This window comes from Vigna unguiculata, chromosome 5 (genome assembly GCF_037176805.1).
Source record: "Vigna unguiculata cultivar grain cowpea cultivar isolate G323 ecotype 2 chromosome 5, ASM3717680v1, whole genome shotgun sequence".
NCBI classification, from domain to species: Eukaryota; Viridiplantae; Streptophyta; class Magnoliopsida; order Fabales; family Fabaceae; genus Vigna; species Vigna unguiculata.
Genome location: NC_140796.1, coordinates 55,180,875 through 55,194,401, shown reverse-complemented (window position 1 = coordinate 55,194,401; position 13,527 = coordinate 55,180,875). Strand labels below are relative to the sequence as shown.

At 32.2% G+C, this 13,527-nt stretch overlaps 1 protein-coding gene and 1 pseudogene across 5 annotated transcripts; one reads left to right on the top strand and one right to left on the bottom strand.

Annotated features, from left to right (window-relative positions):
• Positions 1-178: 178 nt before the first annotated feature.
• MMH-1 (MUTM homolog-1) lies at positions 179-6,008 on the top strand. Of its 4 annotated transcripts, XM_028070313.2 has the most exons (11): positions 179-506; positions 872-923; positions 1,778-1,835; positions 2,029-2,097; positions 2,190-2,315; positions 3,243-3,293; positions 4,123-4,200; positions 4,286-4,385; positions 4,454-4,540; positions 5,181-5,215; positions 5,309-6,008. In XM_028070313.2, the coding sequence occupies exons 1-11, from the start codon at positions 278-280 to the stop codon at positions 5,675-5,677; spliced, it is 1,254 nt and encodes a 417-aa protein (XP_027926114.1). In that variant the 5' UTR covers positions 179-277; the 3' UTR covers positions 5,678-6,008. The 4 variants fall into 4 exon arrangements, with proteins under 4 accessions (XP_027926114.1, XP_027926112.1, XP_027926111.1 ...); XM_028070311.2 differs by lacking the exon at positions 4,454-4,540; XM_028070310.2 differs by lacking the exon at positions 4,286-4,385 and having other exon boundaries at positions 180-506; positions 4,438-4,540.
• A 1,254-nt stretch (positions 6,009-7,262) lies between these two features.
• Positions 7,263-11,723, bottom strand: LOC114183913 (zinc finger BED domain-containing protein DAYSLEEPER pseudogene; annotated as a pseudogene). The gene is made up of 2 exons (XR_014995013.1): positions 11,587-11,723; positions 7,263-9,522 (listed from the first exon to the last, which is right to left on the bottom strand). The product of XR_014995013.1 is annotated as a zinc finger BED domain-containing protein DAYSLEEPER pseudogene (transcript).
• Between the last annotated feature and the right edge of the window lie 1,804 nt (positions 11,724-13,527).

Genomic DNA, 13,527 nt, shown 5'->3' with positions numbered 1-13,527 from the left:
CTTTTCCAAGAAAAAGAAAAGGTTTACGGACTTGAAAGTCACCGGATTTTACAATTTTAAAAGGGCAAAAATTGAATTTTCTTTATATGAGGTGCAGAAGTAAATATATGGAGGTGCAGGGAGAAGCTTTTATCTGAGGCATCCCCGATAAAGCCCTTTAGCAGAAAACAAAAACTCGAATTGAAAATTGCGAGTTTGAGGTGAAGAAAGAGTCCGGAAAAGAACGCGGGAAAACGGCAGAGGAGTTAGTGAGAGCGAGCGAGCGAGAGAGAGAGCAATGCCGGAGCTTCCAGAGGTAGAGGCGGCGAGGAGGGCCGTCGAGGAAAACTGCGTCGGCAAGAAGATAACGAAATGCATTGTCGCCGATGATTCCAAAGTCATCGACGCGGTGTCTCGCTCGGACTTCGAAGCTTCCGTTCTCGGCAAGCTCATCGTCGCTGCTCACCGGAAGGGAAAGAACATGTGGCTTCAGCTTGATTCCCCTCCTTTTCCTTCCTTCCAATTCGGTCCTCCGTCTCTCTCTCTCTTAAACCCTAGCTTCGTTCTTTTCTCTTTCCGCTTTAACTGAAAACGTGAACCACGTGAAACTCTCCTTCGTTTTTTTACAGTTTTCTTTGCTGCTTAGTTCGCATTACGTCTTGGCGTGGTTCTTGCATTTTTGGTGATGCATGTTAACCATACCTGTGCATGCACCTAACGGCTTAAGCTTTTACAACAGTCGGTAACAGTGACACTGAAAACACGATATAAGGTTCTAAAATGAAACTGTTGTAAGACGAAATATAAGAAGAGACACAAGGGATAGCTAGGTCTATTACTAAATTTATAGCTACAATTTGTTGTTACTTATGAGTTTTTGTTTATATCTCAGGCATGGCTGGTGCTATATACATTAAAGGAGTCGCAGTAACAAAGTACAAAAGGTAAGGCCTATGGGGTATGGTTAAGTAATCTTTATTTCACTATACTGATGAGTTATGCCGAAGTTTCAAAAAAACTTTACGTAGAATCTTTTATTAGCTTGCATTTGTGAGTTGACAATAATGGGTTTTTTCACACCCACACACTAATGCTGTTGATATACCATGACTTTCTTACTTACCACGATCTCCCCTGCATCCTTCTTTTATTAGGGTTTTAAAATAGGATACTTTTAGGATTCCAAATGTGTGTGTGTTTCATTAAGTAAGATTAAGCATGGTGAACAATACATAAGAAAGAAGACTCTAACTCGTTATCTTAAGGTTTTGAATCGGAGGGTTGTTGAATTCATTGGTATGGAATCTCTCCGGATGGTTAACCTTGCAAGAACCCATCAGATACTTTGATAAGATTTTGCATTTTGCATTAGAAGATTGTAATTCTTATTTTTCTTTTGACATTAAACCTTATATTCCATATCTCACCAAAATGTGCAAAACTGCTTAGGCTTTGTATGTATCGGGAGGTGCCAACATTGTGCAAGAGTACTGAGGAGAGTTCTGTCTTATTGATAAAATCAGACCTGTTTCAGGGTGCTACAAGATCCCAACTGTATAAAAACTACCGGGGAAGTACAATGGGAAAGAAAACTGTTCTAGGCACCTTCCAATTCTCACTCCCTAGCATTATACTGCATACATCTGAATCATCCTTTTGCCAATTTTGCTAACTCAGCAGTTAGTTGCATGGAAGACTCTTTTTTCAAACATCTACCTTACTATTTTGGTGTTTCTATCATTTATTGTTGCAATTATTTGGCACATATCTGGAATATAAACATGCATGTGCCATGTAGGTCAGCTGTGAAGGATGAGGAAGAGTGGCCCTCAAAATATTCAAAATTCTTCATTGAGGTAGGAGATAACTCCATTGATTAGATTTGACCTTTTGGTCTTGTAACCTGTTGTGATTCAATCCATTGACTTCATATGCGACAAATTAAACTTCATTTTGTTGTGGATTCATAAGATTTGTGAACCATTAGATTCAAAGAAATTTATCCCTTAGAAATATCATTATTAATCAGATTAAATCACATTTATGCAGTTAGATGATGGTTTAGAGTTGTCTTTCATTGACAAGAGGCGATTCGCTAAAGTTCGTCTTCTAGAAGATGTATTGTGACTCTACTTGCCAACTACCAACCATTTTTATTTTTTTAGTACATAAATTTGACATTGACTGTATATATTTTTCCTGTGATGTAGCCAACATCAGTGCCACCCATATCTGAGCTTGGTCCTGATGCTCTTTTTGAACAAATGACACTTGAGAAGTTTACAGAGTCTTTGCACAAAAGGAAAACTGAAATCAAGGCTTTATTACTTGATCAAGTATTAAATTATTCCTTTATCACTTCCCATACAATGCATTTCACTCATCTTTTAAATTGTTTATTATTTGAATATATCATTTTTTTTGCTTTGTGTGTGTGCACTTTCCTTTTTTGTATAGTTTTTTGCATTGGTGGGGGTTATTATTTTCTGCTTGAGAAGTCAAGATTTGGTGTTCTTTAATCAAGTTCATTGGGACACCTTAATTTATTGATAACTTGTGCTTGAGCATAAGACAATATTCTGTTGATGAGACAAATGGGACAGGTCAAATGATAAGAAAAGATGCAGAGTTCATAAATTCTTTGTTTATACTTTACATGAATAGAAAAATTTAGTTAAATGAATTAATCATGCTAATTTGTGGTGTGGTTAGGTTGATGATTTTTTTAGAGGAAAAAGGTTATGCTTTGGCAATGTGAGATAGTTTTACAGTATTGTCCAATCATAAACTGTCGTGCATAGTGAGTTTGTTGACTTTTACAATAATTATGTCATAAATTCTTTGTTTGTACTTTACATGAATAGAAAAATTTAGTTAAATGAATTAATCATGCTAATTTGTGGTGTGGTTTGGTTGATGATTTTTTTAGAGGAAAAAGGTTATGCTTTGGCAATGTGAGATAGTTTTACAGTATTGTCCAATCATAAACTGTCGTGCATAGTGAGTTTGTTGACTTTTACAATAATTATGTCATAAGTCAAACTGACTGCAATTTGTGATTAAATGGTTGTGTAACATTGTTCTACACATCAATTCACAAGCACCGAATATAGTGTAACAACTGTCAGTACATGTGTGTGTGTGTGTGTAAAGATACTTTCCTTCTTCTCATGGTTTCAGTGCACAGGAATTTGATATATTTTTTTGCATCTGACTGTATCATGACACTAATTATTAATGATCCGAAATTTCAATCTTTCCAGAGCTATATTTCAGGTATTGGAAATTGGGTGGCTGATGAAGTGCTGTACCAAGTAAGTACAACCTTCATTTTCTAAGTGATTTTAAATTTTTAGTGTTTCCAATTATATTTAGTGAAATATGCCAGATTTTAATGTAGCCAGAGTTTTTTTATTAGGTTTAATATTCATCTCAATTTAGTCTTTTTATTAGTAATTTCAATACATGGTCCTGTTGTGGATAGGGATAAATCCTTTATCACTTGAATTCTAAGAAATGGCTCGAATTATATTTATACAAGATGATCAATATGCTCTTTGCACAAATCTGGTCTGATCTTATGGTTTGTACAGGGTTCTTATTGGTCCCCTGTCTCTGTATAAGACTCATGATGTTTTGAAGTGCAGAGGGGAAAGAAGGCTTAATTATAGTTTGTACAAATATGCTGGAAAGGATGCTTACATAGTTTTTTTTTTTTTTTGTATGAAGTTTACTTTTTAGCTATATGTCTGTGTGCGTGCAAGTATGTATGTGTGTGTGTGTGTTTGTGTACCTATATCATGGGGGTATTGTAATGGGAAACCTCCAAATCGTAATAGTTGCCGCATAGATTTTTCATAAAGAAATTTGATGTAAGCTTGACAATTTCTTGAGGATGAATGATGTTCTGTTAGAAAATAAAATGATGTTTTAAACTCTTAACGCATGGTTATGTAGAATTGAAACTGATCTAGATGAAATTAAGCTGCTCACAAGTATTATTTTGTACTAGATTTTTTTCTCTCTTTGCATTGTATATCATGAGCTTCAAAATGTTTTTGAACTTGCATTTCATAGGATTCAGTATATGCTCTAACACCTGATTGTAATCAGCAGTTAATATATTATAAAACTTATTTTCAGGCAAGAATTCATCCACGGCAGGCAGCTTCTAGCCTGTCTGATGTAAGCTGCTCAACTTTGTACAAATGCATTAAAGAGGTGGGTACCCTGATTTCCCTTGATATGATTGTAGTTTATAGTACATCTTTACTTAATAAAAAAGTATAGAGGATAAAACCTGTAGGTTATTCAATTGGCTGTTGAAGTTGATGCTGACTGTAGCCGTTTTCCTCTCGAATGGTTATTTCATTTTCGATGGGGAAAAAAGCCTGGAAAAATAAGTGGTGAGAATACTTCTCTAATATGTATTAGTTGACATATAGTTCCTTTTTACAGGTCATTGAAAAAGCAGTTGAGGTTGGAGCAGATAGTAGTCAGTATCCTAACAGTTGGATATTTCATTCACGGGAAAAGAAGCCTGACAAGGCTTTTGTTGATGGTTTGCTTCCTCACTTTGTTATAAAAATAATCATTTTTTGGGGCTACATGAATTGTAGCCGATCTTCACAGGTTTTCTTACTGCATATATTTCTTACTTCCTCACTTTGTTGGTTAGTGTAATTTACTTTTCTTGATTGGTACCCGAATCCTAGGCTTGTTTTCCATTTCTGATAAGATTGCATATATAGAACTATAAGTTCTTTTATTTTCTAAGTTATTGTCAGCGGTCATATTATTAGTGAAATTCCTGTGCATTTTACTATGGAGGATGCTATTAGAATATTGATACCAAGTTATTGATCTCTTAGAATTTGAAAATTGAAAGCGTCGCCCATGCATCATATAATACTCCATTTTTAAACTGACCGAGTTATCCTGTTAAGTCAATTATTTTGACTTTATTTTAATTATATTTTCGAAAATTGGCTATTACCCTTAATTTATATTCACCAGTTTTTCTGTTCTATCAATGCAAAACATATTTATCTGCAATCAGTTTCTTCGATCCTTTTCATTAACTCGGTATATTTTCTTCCCTTACATATTGGATGAGTGTTTCCTGCTTTCTGACCAAGAATAATAATTTAAAACTAAAGTTTTTTGTCGTCCTAACATTTATAATTTTTCATGTGATGCAGGGAAAAAAATTGACTTCATCACTGCTGGTGGTAGGGTACGTCGTTCTGAACATTTCCAATCTGTCACTTGTTTTATTTTTATCATTATATTATGTGTATTTCTGATCTAAACATGATGTTGGCTTTAGACAACTGCTTACGTGCCAGAGTTGCAAAAGCTTAGTGGATCTGTCGATGTAAAAGAAACTGGTAAGACTAAAAGGCAAGCATCAAAGAAAGCAAGTGCAGCTGATGACACTGAGAAACCGACAGATGGGAAAGAAAAGAAGGGGGCAAAAGCTGGAGCTAAAGGCAGGAAGCCTGCTAAAAAGAAAAAACCAGAGGAAAGTGATGAAGACAATGACAGTGATGCTGGTACTGATGGTGATACTGATCAAGTTGCAAAGAAGAATTCAGGCAACGTTACTAATAGTAAACAAGTTGGGGAAGAGAAGCTATCAAAGAAAAGAGTTCAAAGCAATCAAACTGGTAGGAGTTCAAAAAGGAAAGCTAAGTAGCAAGTATGGGAGTTAGTTTTGTATTTTGCTGTGTTCACACTAGAACACCAGAAGGGTGGTTTATTATGTGCCTGCAACTTAGGTTTGCTGTTTATACGTTGTGTTTATGATCTGTTGGTCTCTTCCGCTTCAAATATCATGTATGATAATTTAATATCCCATGTAGACCAATGGAAGGCATGAATAGGATGCCTTCAGTTTTTGTGACTATTGTTAATGCCCACTTCTTGTACAAAGCTACCAGGTATTTTTATGTTTTGATTCATGATGTATTGTCTTGGACGTCCATTATTATAGTTTGTCAATGAGATCAAAATGAGTTAGCTTCTTAGGGTTTTGGTCGGATGCCTGGAAGAGATTCAGGTTTTCGTGACTGCTATATTATTGATAGATTCTGTGTGCACTTGCAACTTTTTGAGACCTTAAGTTTGATTAATTTTACATGCTTTAAATCTGGTGGTTACGACTATGGTTGTTGCACCAGAGACTAGATTCAATAGGGTGTTGGTGCTGTAGCATTCTTTTTGTGAATTAATGTATCTCACGAAGAACAATTTTAATTATGACTAAAACTCTGTTCATTCATGCAATTTCCACTTCTTCAGTTTGTAACATACTGTAAGGAACTGTTTATGGATTAAAATTTTAAAAAGACCTAGTTTAATATAAGTTTATTCGCAACCATAATTTAGCTCATTAGATAATTTTATATTAAATTTCGATTGATTGTGAATCTAGTTCACAACTTTTAGAACTTCTATTTAATTTATAAGTTGAAAACGTTCTTAAGCATTTTTTATCACAAATATGAAGTCTCGAAATAACTTGAAATCTAGATCCGATTATTAATAATCAGTTCAATTAGTAATAACCCATTATTATACTCTTAATTTTTTTTTACGTATTTTAAAATAAAAACTTCATTATAAAGGCAGTATAATCAGTTCTCAAGTGTTATGACGCTGTCCAATATTCGAATATTTTAAAACTCCAAATTTTAAAGCAAGATCTTTTTTATTCATGATTTTACTCACTTTTTTCTTGTAGTTTTAGCCTTCATATTTTGAGAATATCTTCAATTTTGACCAATCTTTAATTTCAGTTACGTTTTATTTTTTTATATTTTACATTTAACTAAAATCATTTTTTATCTCTTAAACGAAATCAATAGATCTTGGATTTAAATATTCTATTAAAATAAAGGAGATAATGTACCCAAAATTGATTATTTAAATAATTTAAGAATTTTCTATAACAGAATAAAAAAAATTACAATACATTATAATTTAGCCTAGTAATATTTAATAACTGACCACTTAGTAGCCAAATATTTCCTCTCATACAGTAATACATGGTTATTCACCGATTACTTGCCCGTTAATCAGATATAAATAATGGTAATGTTTAAATGGATTCAAATTTTCGTTCTTTTTTCCTTTCTTATGTAACTATACAATGTTTAAATTTATATACAAATAGATAGAAATTATCTATTAGACCATATAACACAATGTTATTTACACAGATTCATTATTCTATCGTTAATTTTCCAATCAAGAAAAGTATAAAGATAAACTTCCTGGTGTGATGAGAAACTTCCTTCGCGCCATGGGGTTCATATATATTCAAAGGAAAAATAAAAGCAAACTTTCCTGGTTTGGTTGAACCTGTAATACAATTTATATTTTGCTTGGCCAAATAATTGGAACAAAGCTAACTCTATATACTATAAACAAGTAACAAAACGGACAACTGAGCAGAAAAACTAATTGCCCTGAATGACAGTACCAAAAAATTCAACACCTAAAAGCTAGTTGAGAATCTATCCCTAAACGAGGAAAGTTATACCTAACACTCAACTTTGACAAGTGCATTTGAAACACTGATGGGTGGTAATGAATTATACTGGAACCAGTCCTTGGTACAAATAAGGGCCTCAAGAGTCAAGGAATCTAATGAACTCCGGTAGTTATCCATTTTTCTAATTTCTGTATCAAAAACAGCATCTCCTGAGAGGGTGGATACTGGCACACACAAAATATCTGATGCTAGTCTAGACAATGTTGGGTACTTCAATTCGTTTATTCTCCACCAGCTCAGAACATCAAATTCTTGTACTCTTGTCTCAAGAGGCTCTTCAAGATACTCATCTAATTCAGACTTAAATTGCTGGTTACATGTTAGATCAGATATATAAAATTCGATGTCAGAAAGTCCATCATCACCCGCAAAAAGAGATGCATCAAATGCCCCTTCTTCAAATGGCTCAGTCTTTATCATAGTCTCATTCCCTTCATTATCATTTGTTGCTGTAAAAGGAAGCACTTGTATGATATTATATTCGAGGAACAGTTCATTAAGACCATCCCCAACAACTCTTGTCCAGTACTCAGCATTCTCACCAAATATCTTAGCGAAGGTGGATTCCACGAATTTCATTTTGTATCTTGGATCCATGGCTACAGCAGCAGCCAAGATGAAACAGCTTTCTCTCCAATATTGATCAAACTTCTTTTGCAAAGGCATAATCAAACACCTGCAGAAATGATCCTGGCTTAAGGCTGCACAAGTCAACACCACTTGAAGTTTTGACACTTCAAGAAAAAATACATTTGCAGTTGGGTACGGTTGAACAGTTAAAATGTTAGCTGCATCATACAGGTAATTCAAATATCTACATAGAGTTTCCACATGCTTCCAGTCATCCATTGTTAAAGTCATTCTGAAATCAGGATCAAAGGCGTCAAAGGAAACAAAAGCTTCCTTTAATTTGCAAGCAGCTACAAGCATATGGTAAATTGTGTCCCATTTATTTTGGTCATCGATGACAAGGTCCATTGTACTAGGGACTTGAAGTTGGTGCCTCAGCTTCAAAAAAATTGCTTCATTTGATTTAGAAGATTTCACATACTTCACACTCTCGCGAACTTTATTGATTGTTTCTCTCATAGCTGATAGAGCATCTGATGCAAGGCGACTAAGTACACGAGCATAACAGTTCTGGCTTAAAAACTGACCATTGAGAATCACAGGGTTATTAACAGAGAGGAAACTTCTCAGATTTCCCATCAAAGTCTCAGTGGAGAAGAATTTATCAAGTGCAAGAGTAAATAGCCGACCCTTTAAATGCCAATTGCTCAGGCATTTCACTATAGCTTGATTTAAGGAACCGTCAGAATCAGGAAATGGTACCATGAATACATTAAGAATAGGATGATGTAAATTCCAATCACCATCAATGAAGTGACCTCGAAGAAAAACATAGGCTGATGTTTGGTTTGAAGTCCATAAGTCTAAGGTGAGGTTGACTCGTCCAGGAATCCCATCAATAAGATTCAATAGGTTTTGCTTCTCTCTGAGGTACATAGCAACACAATCCCCTTGAAGAGCATTAAGGCTCAGTGGATTGAACTGGGGTTGTAGTGTCCGTACAAAATCAATGAAACCTTGGTGTTCTACAATATGAAGTGGATAGTCATGTAAAATAATCATTTTGGCCATCTTACTGTTGCAACGCTCCTGATCAAATGAGATAGCAGCAATGTAAGGTTTTGCCCTTGCTCGTTTCTTAGGTGGATCTGCATCAGTTTTGGAACACGGGGATTTTTTATTTTTCTGACAGATTCCCAGAGCAATGTGTCTCTTGAGATGACTGGTGCCAGATTGTTTTGAATCCTTGAGATAAGCAAATGACTTTTGGCATCTTTTACAGTAAGCCCTGGCACATCCAGGTCCATCAGTTTTCACAGTGAAGTGTTCCCAAACAGTAGATTTCTTTCTCCTCCTATTTTGATGTGTTTCTGACTCAAGGATATTTAACTCCATGACAGAACCGCAGGTTGAATCTGAAAAACAAATTAAAAGTAAAGCATTACAAGAGAGTAATCAAAATGTGGTAGAACTGGAACCAGCACTACATCACTTTTGTGTTAAGAAAAGCAGACAAGGGTATAATTCTCGTATAGCAATAGTGATATATACATCAAAAGGGGGAGGCAAACAGAGAGTAACAAAACAAAAGAAGCCAGTGATCTTCAGCATAGTTTCTCATTTACATTTTTGGTTCCTAGCAGCTATCAATCAATGCCAAACACGGTTGTCAAATTGAGATTCAAAGAGGAAATCACCAAGATAATTTTTTAATCCTGAATCATAACTTGTATTAAAATTGTAAGATTCAGACACAATGAAAAAACAACTTGAAGATATAGTGTTGAATGTAATAATTGTATACTAGTAGAGATAGTTAAAAACACCTTAACCACAAGTCTAACAACAAAATTATTAGTTATATGTGAGTGAAGCCTCTATTTGGGAAGAGAATCAAAGCAAACCAATGAAACATCCAAATAGATTGCATACACAGAGAGACCAAGTGACAAATAAAGTAGTGAAATAATCAAATACGATACGATCAGTTGGGCTCCTTCAATTCCTTTTCATTCAGCAATGTATGTTTCTATGACTTCTTAATTCTTTGATGAGAGTTGGTTAAATACAAGTAAAAAGTACAAGAACATAATGAACCGTTTAATCATTTGATTTATAACATTGATACAAAATCTTCCTGTTTCATTAATTTATAGTAAAATTCACACTCGTTTTAAATCATGTTATGATATGAATTGATAACTTGCTAATTCGCATCAAATTGTATGATTCTGATGATGATCCCAAACATTTGATACATACAGCTCTGGAAAAACAATAATAGTGGCACATACTGGAATGACCCCTAGTTTAAATTTAAAAAGCATAATGCAAACTAAATAATTCATACTATGTATATAAATAATAAATAGTCAACGAAAATCCAAAATTTAATAAATTCATGATATTTAATAAGTCACTAGTCACACGCAATTACCATAATCTTAGGAGCGATAAGAACACACAGTAATGAAGTCAAAAAAACGAGACGATGGTGAATTGAATAGGAAAAGAACTTAAAAAATTAAATACATATTAGCATATGTAAACAATTGAGTCTAAGAGAAAACGAAAGAACAGAACATATATGTTCAACAAAATTAATGAATATGTAAATTCCTAAAGAACAGTATGTGTAAATTCCTAAAGAACAGTAAAGGAGGAAGGGTTTCAAATGCCATTATGTTTCTGAAGGAACAAATGCATAAGGAAATGAGGTAAAAGTCAGAATTTTACCAAAAGTAAATCCAAAACAATGTTGTTCTAAGGGTACAAAAACTGGGTTTTGGAAGCCTATATCATAGTAGTGCTGCTATGGCGCAGAAAAACCTGTTATTACAGCCACTTTTTAAAACCACTCCACTGTTTGTGTCTTGGTAACGTCTTACTGCTACTTTACATCACTGCATACACTATATATTTGAATAATTAATGTTAACTCTTCCTGTATCCCGTGTCCTCTTCCAAAAGGCTTTGTAGGAAGAGTAATGATTGGTAAAAGCACCAAATTAACATCTGTCTATTTTTTTTTTTTCTATCACAGCATATTACACATCAGTTACTCTTATACTCTTTATCACAAACAAGTGGAGTACACAACAAATTGCAGTGAAGGTGTGATGAAAGATGAAGGATGCACGTCAATGGAGGGTCAGCAATGACTCCAACAAAACCTAATAATTTTGATTACCCATATAAAACCATAGGTGAAAACAACTCTCTCAACCAAATGCCATGCATTTTTTTAACACACATGGAATGGTCACTGGGTACGAGAAGATCCTACCAAGAAAAAACAAAAGTAAAACCCGTACACAAACCCGTCAAGGACGAAAACAATGGAAGACACCCAAAAACGAATTCAATCACAGTCACGTCAAAGGTAGTGCATTTATCGTCTTGAACAAGAAAAACAACAAAAAAGAGGAAAAGGGACACATACAAATATATTGAAAGGCGTAGATATATAGAGAAAGAACCTTTCGTTTCGTTCTGCGGCTGCGAAGGTAACAGTGAGAGAAGGCTTGAGCGTTGGCAACGAGAACGATGGAGTGCAATGCAATGGAATGGAAGCGCCACTTCCTACTGAGTCTCAAGCAATGCCAATAACCCAATTAAGGGTTTCAAATGCATAATATTATACAAGTTTCAATTTATTTACATGTGTTTTTTCTACTTTGTAAATAACAAACCATAAAAGATTTTGTGGGAGATTTCAATATCTTTTCGCGTGCAAAAAATGCTAAATCTGAAAATATTCTACATGATTTATTTTATTCGTCATTTTTGTGTCTGTTTTAACAGAATTTTTATTTTTAAAAATTACATTTTGATATATTTTTAAAAATTATCAGTAACTAAAAACATCTAAATTAATATATTTGCAATTTTTTAGCATAATTCAATTTACGTATTTAAAATATTTATTATTATAAATTTTGATTACATAAAAAATACTCATGTTATATATTTTACAGTAAAAATACAAATACATTCTTCAGCTGAAATTTTCTACTTATTCTCCTGTTTATATTATAATAATAATATTTAATACTTTGTTTAATTTCAAAATATATAGTAAATGAAATTTTAACTCTCTTAATTAGATACTTTTAACTATTTACTTTTTACTGGAACTTGAATTTCACACGTTATTTTCAATAATTAGACAAAATAACAGTTTTCTCCATTATTTTAAACCCTCTTGATTTTGTATATTATATTTTTTAATTCATATTTATTTTAATTTTAAAATATGTTATCTCTAAAATTAAATGAACTGTTTTAAATATAAAATATAAATAATTTATACTTAAATGGTTTGTTATATCAAGTTTTGATTACAAACTACCTTATTCATTTAATTTAAATTTAAATGGCTCTTTATGATAATAAAAATAATAAATTTATTGTTATTGCAGATATTATAAGTATAAAAATAAATATAACGATTAAATTATAAAAATGTCGAATAGAAAACTAATTAAATTTAAAAAATGACTAAATAGAGAATAAAATTGATAAAAATAATTATTTTGACTTATAAAAGATTTCATTTAAAAGGAAATTCCTTTATATACGATATGTACCATGACAAAATATATTTATACTAATTTAAGGTATTTAAAAAAATTATAAGAATATAAGGGTGTGTTTATTTGATAAGATGGGTTTGAGAGAGAGTGTAAAAATGAATTTGTGTGGATTTAAGTGAATGAATATGCGTGTTTTTTTTAAATGGATTTAGAGGATAAAATGAATGGATTTGGAAATAAATTTTATGAAAGTTAGTGAGTGATTCGAGTGATTGATAGATTAAAAAAACTAATATATAATAGATAAAATTTAAAATTACCTAATTAACCTCATGATACAAATAAAATTAAATGACTTTTAAATAAGTTAAAAATATTAAATTTTAATGATATTTTAATTATTATTTTATATATATTATTAATAATTATTATCATTATATATTATTAATAATTATTATTGTATATAATTATTATATTATACATATTTTTATTATTATATATTAATAATTATAATTATAATTATATATAAATATAAATATATTATTATATATAATAAAATAATAATGTATAATTAATTATAATAATATATATAATATACGTAACGAGAAAAAAAGGTTATAAAAGTAAAGCAATATAAATCTTTTCAAATCTATACATAGTTGAAAGGATGAAATTTGATATTCATCCTCCAAATCCGTGTTTTTCTTCCTTCAAATCATGTTAAAAAAACATAAACTAATCCGTGTTTTCTTTTTCCTTCAAATCATGTTAAAAGAACATAAAATTAGTTTTGGATCCATTCAAATGAACATAGAGTAATTGCACATGTTTAATTAAATTTAATTAAATATTTAAAATTTGAAAAGAAAAAGTACATACCTATAC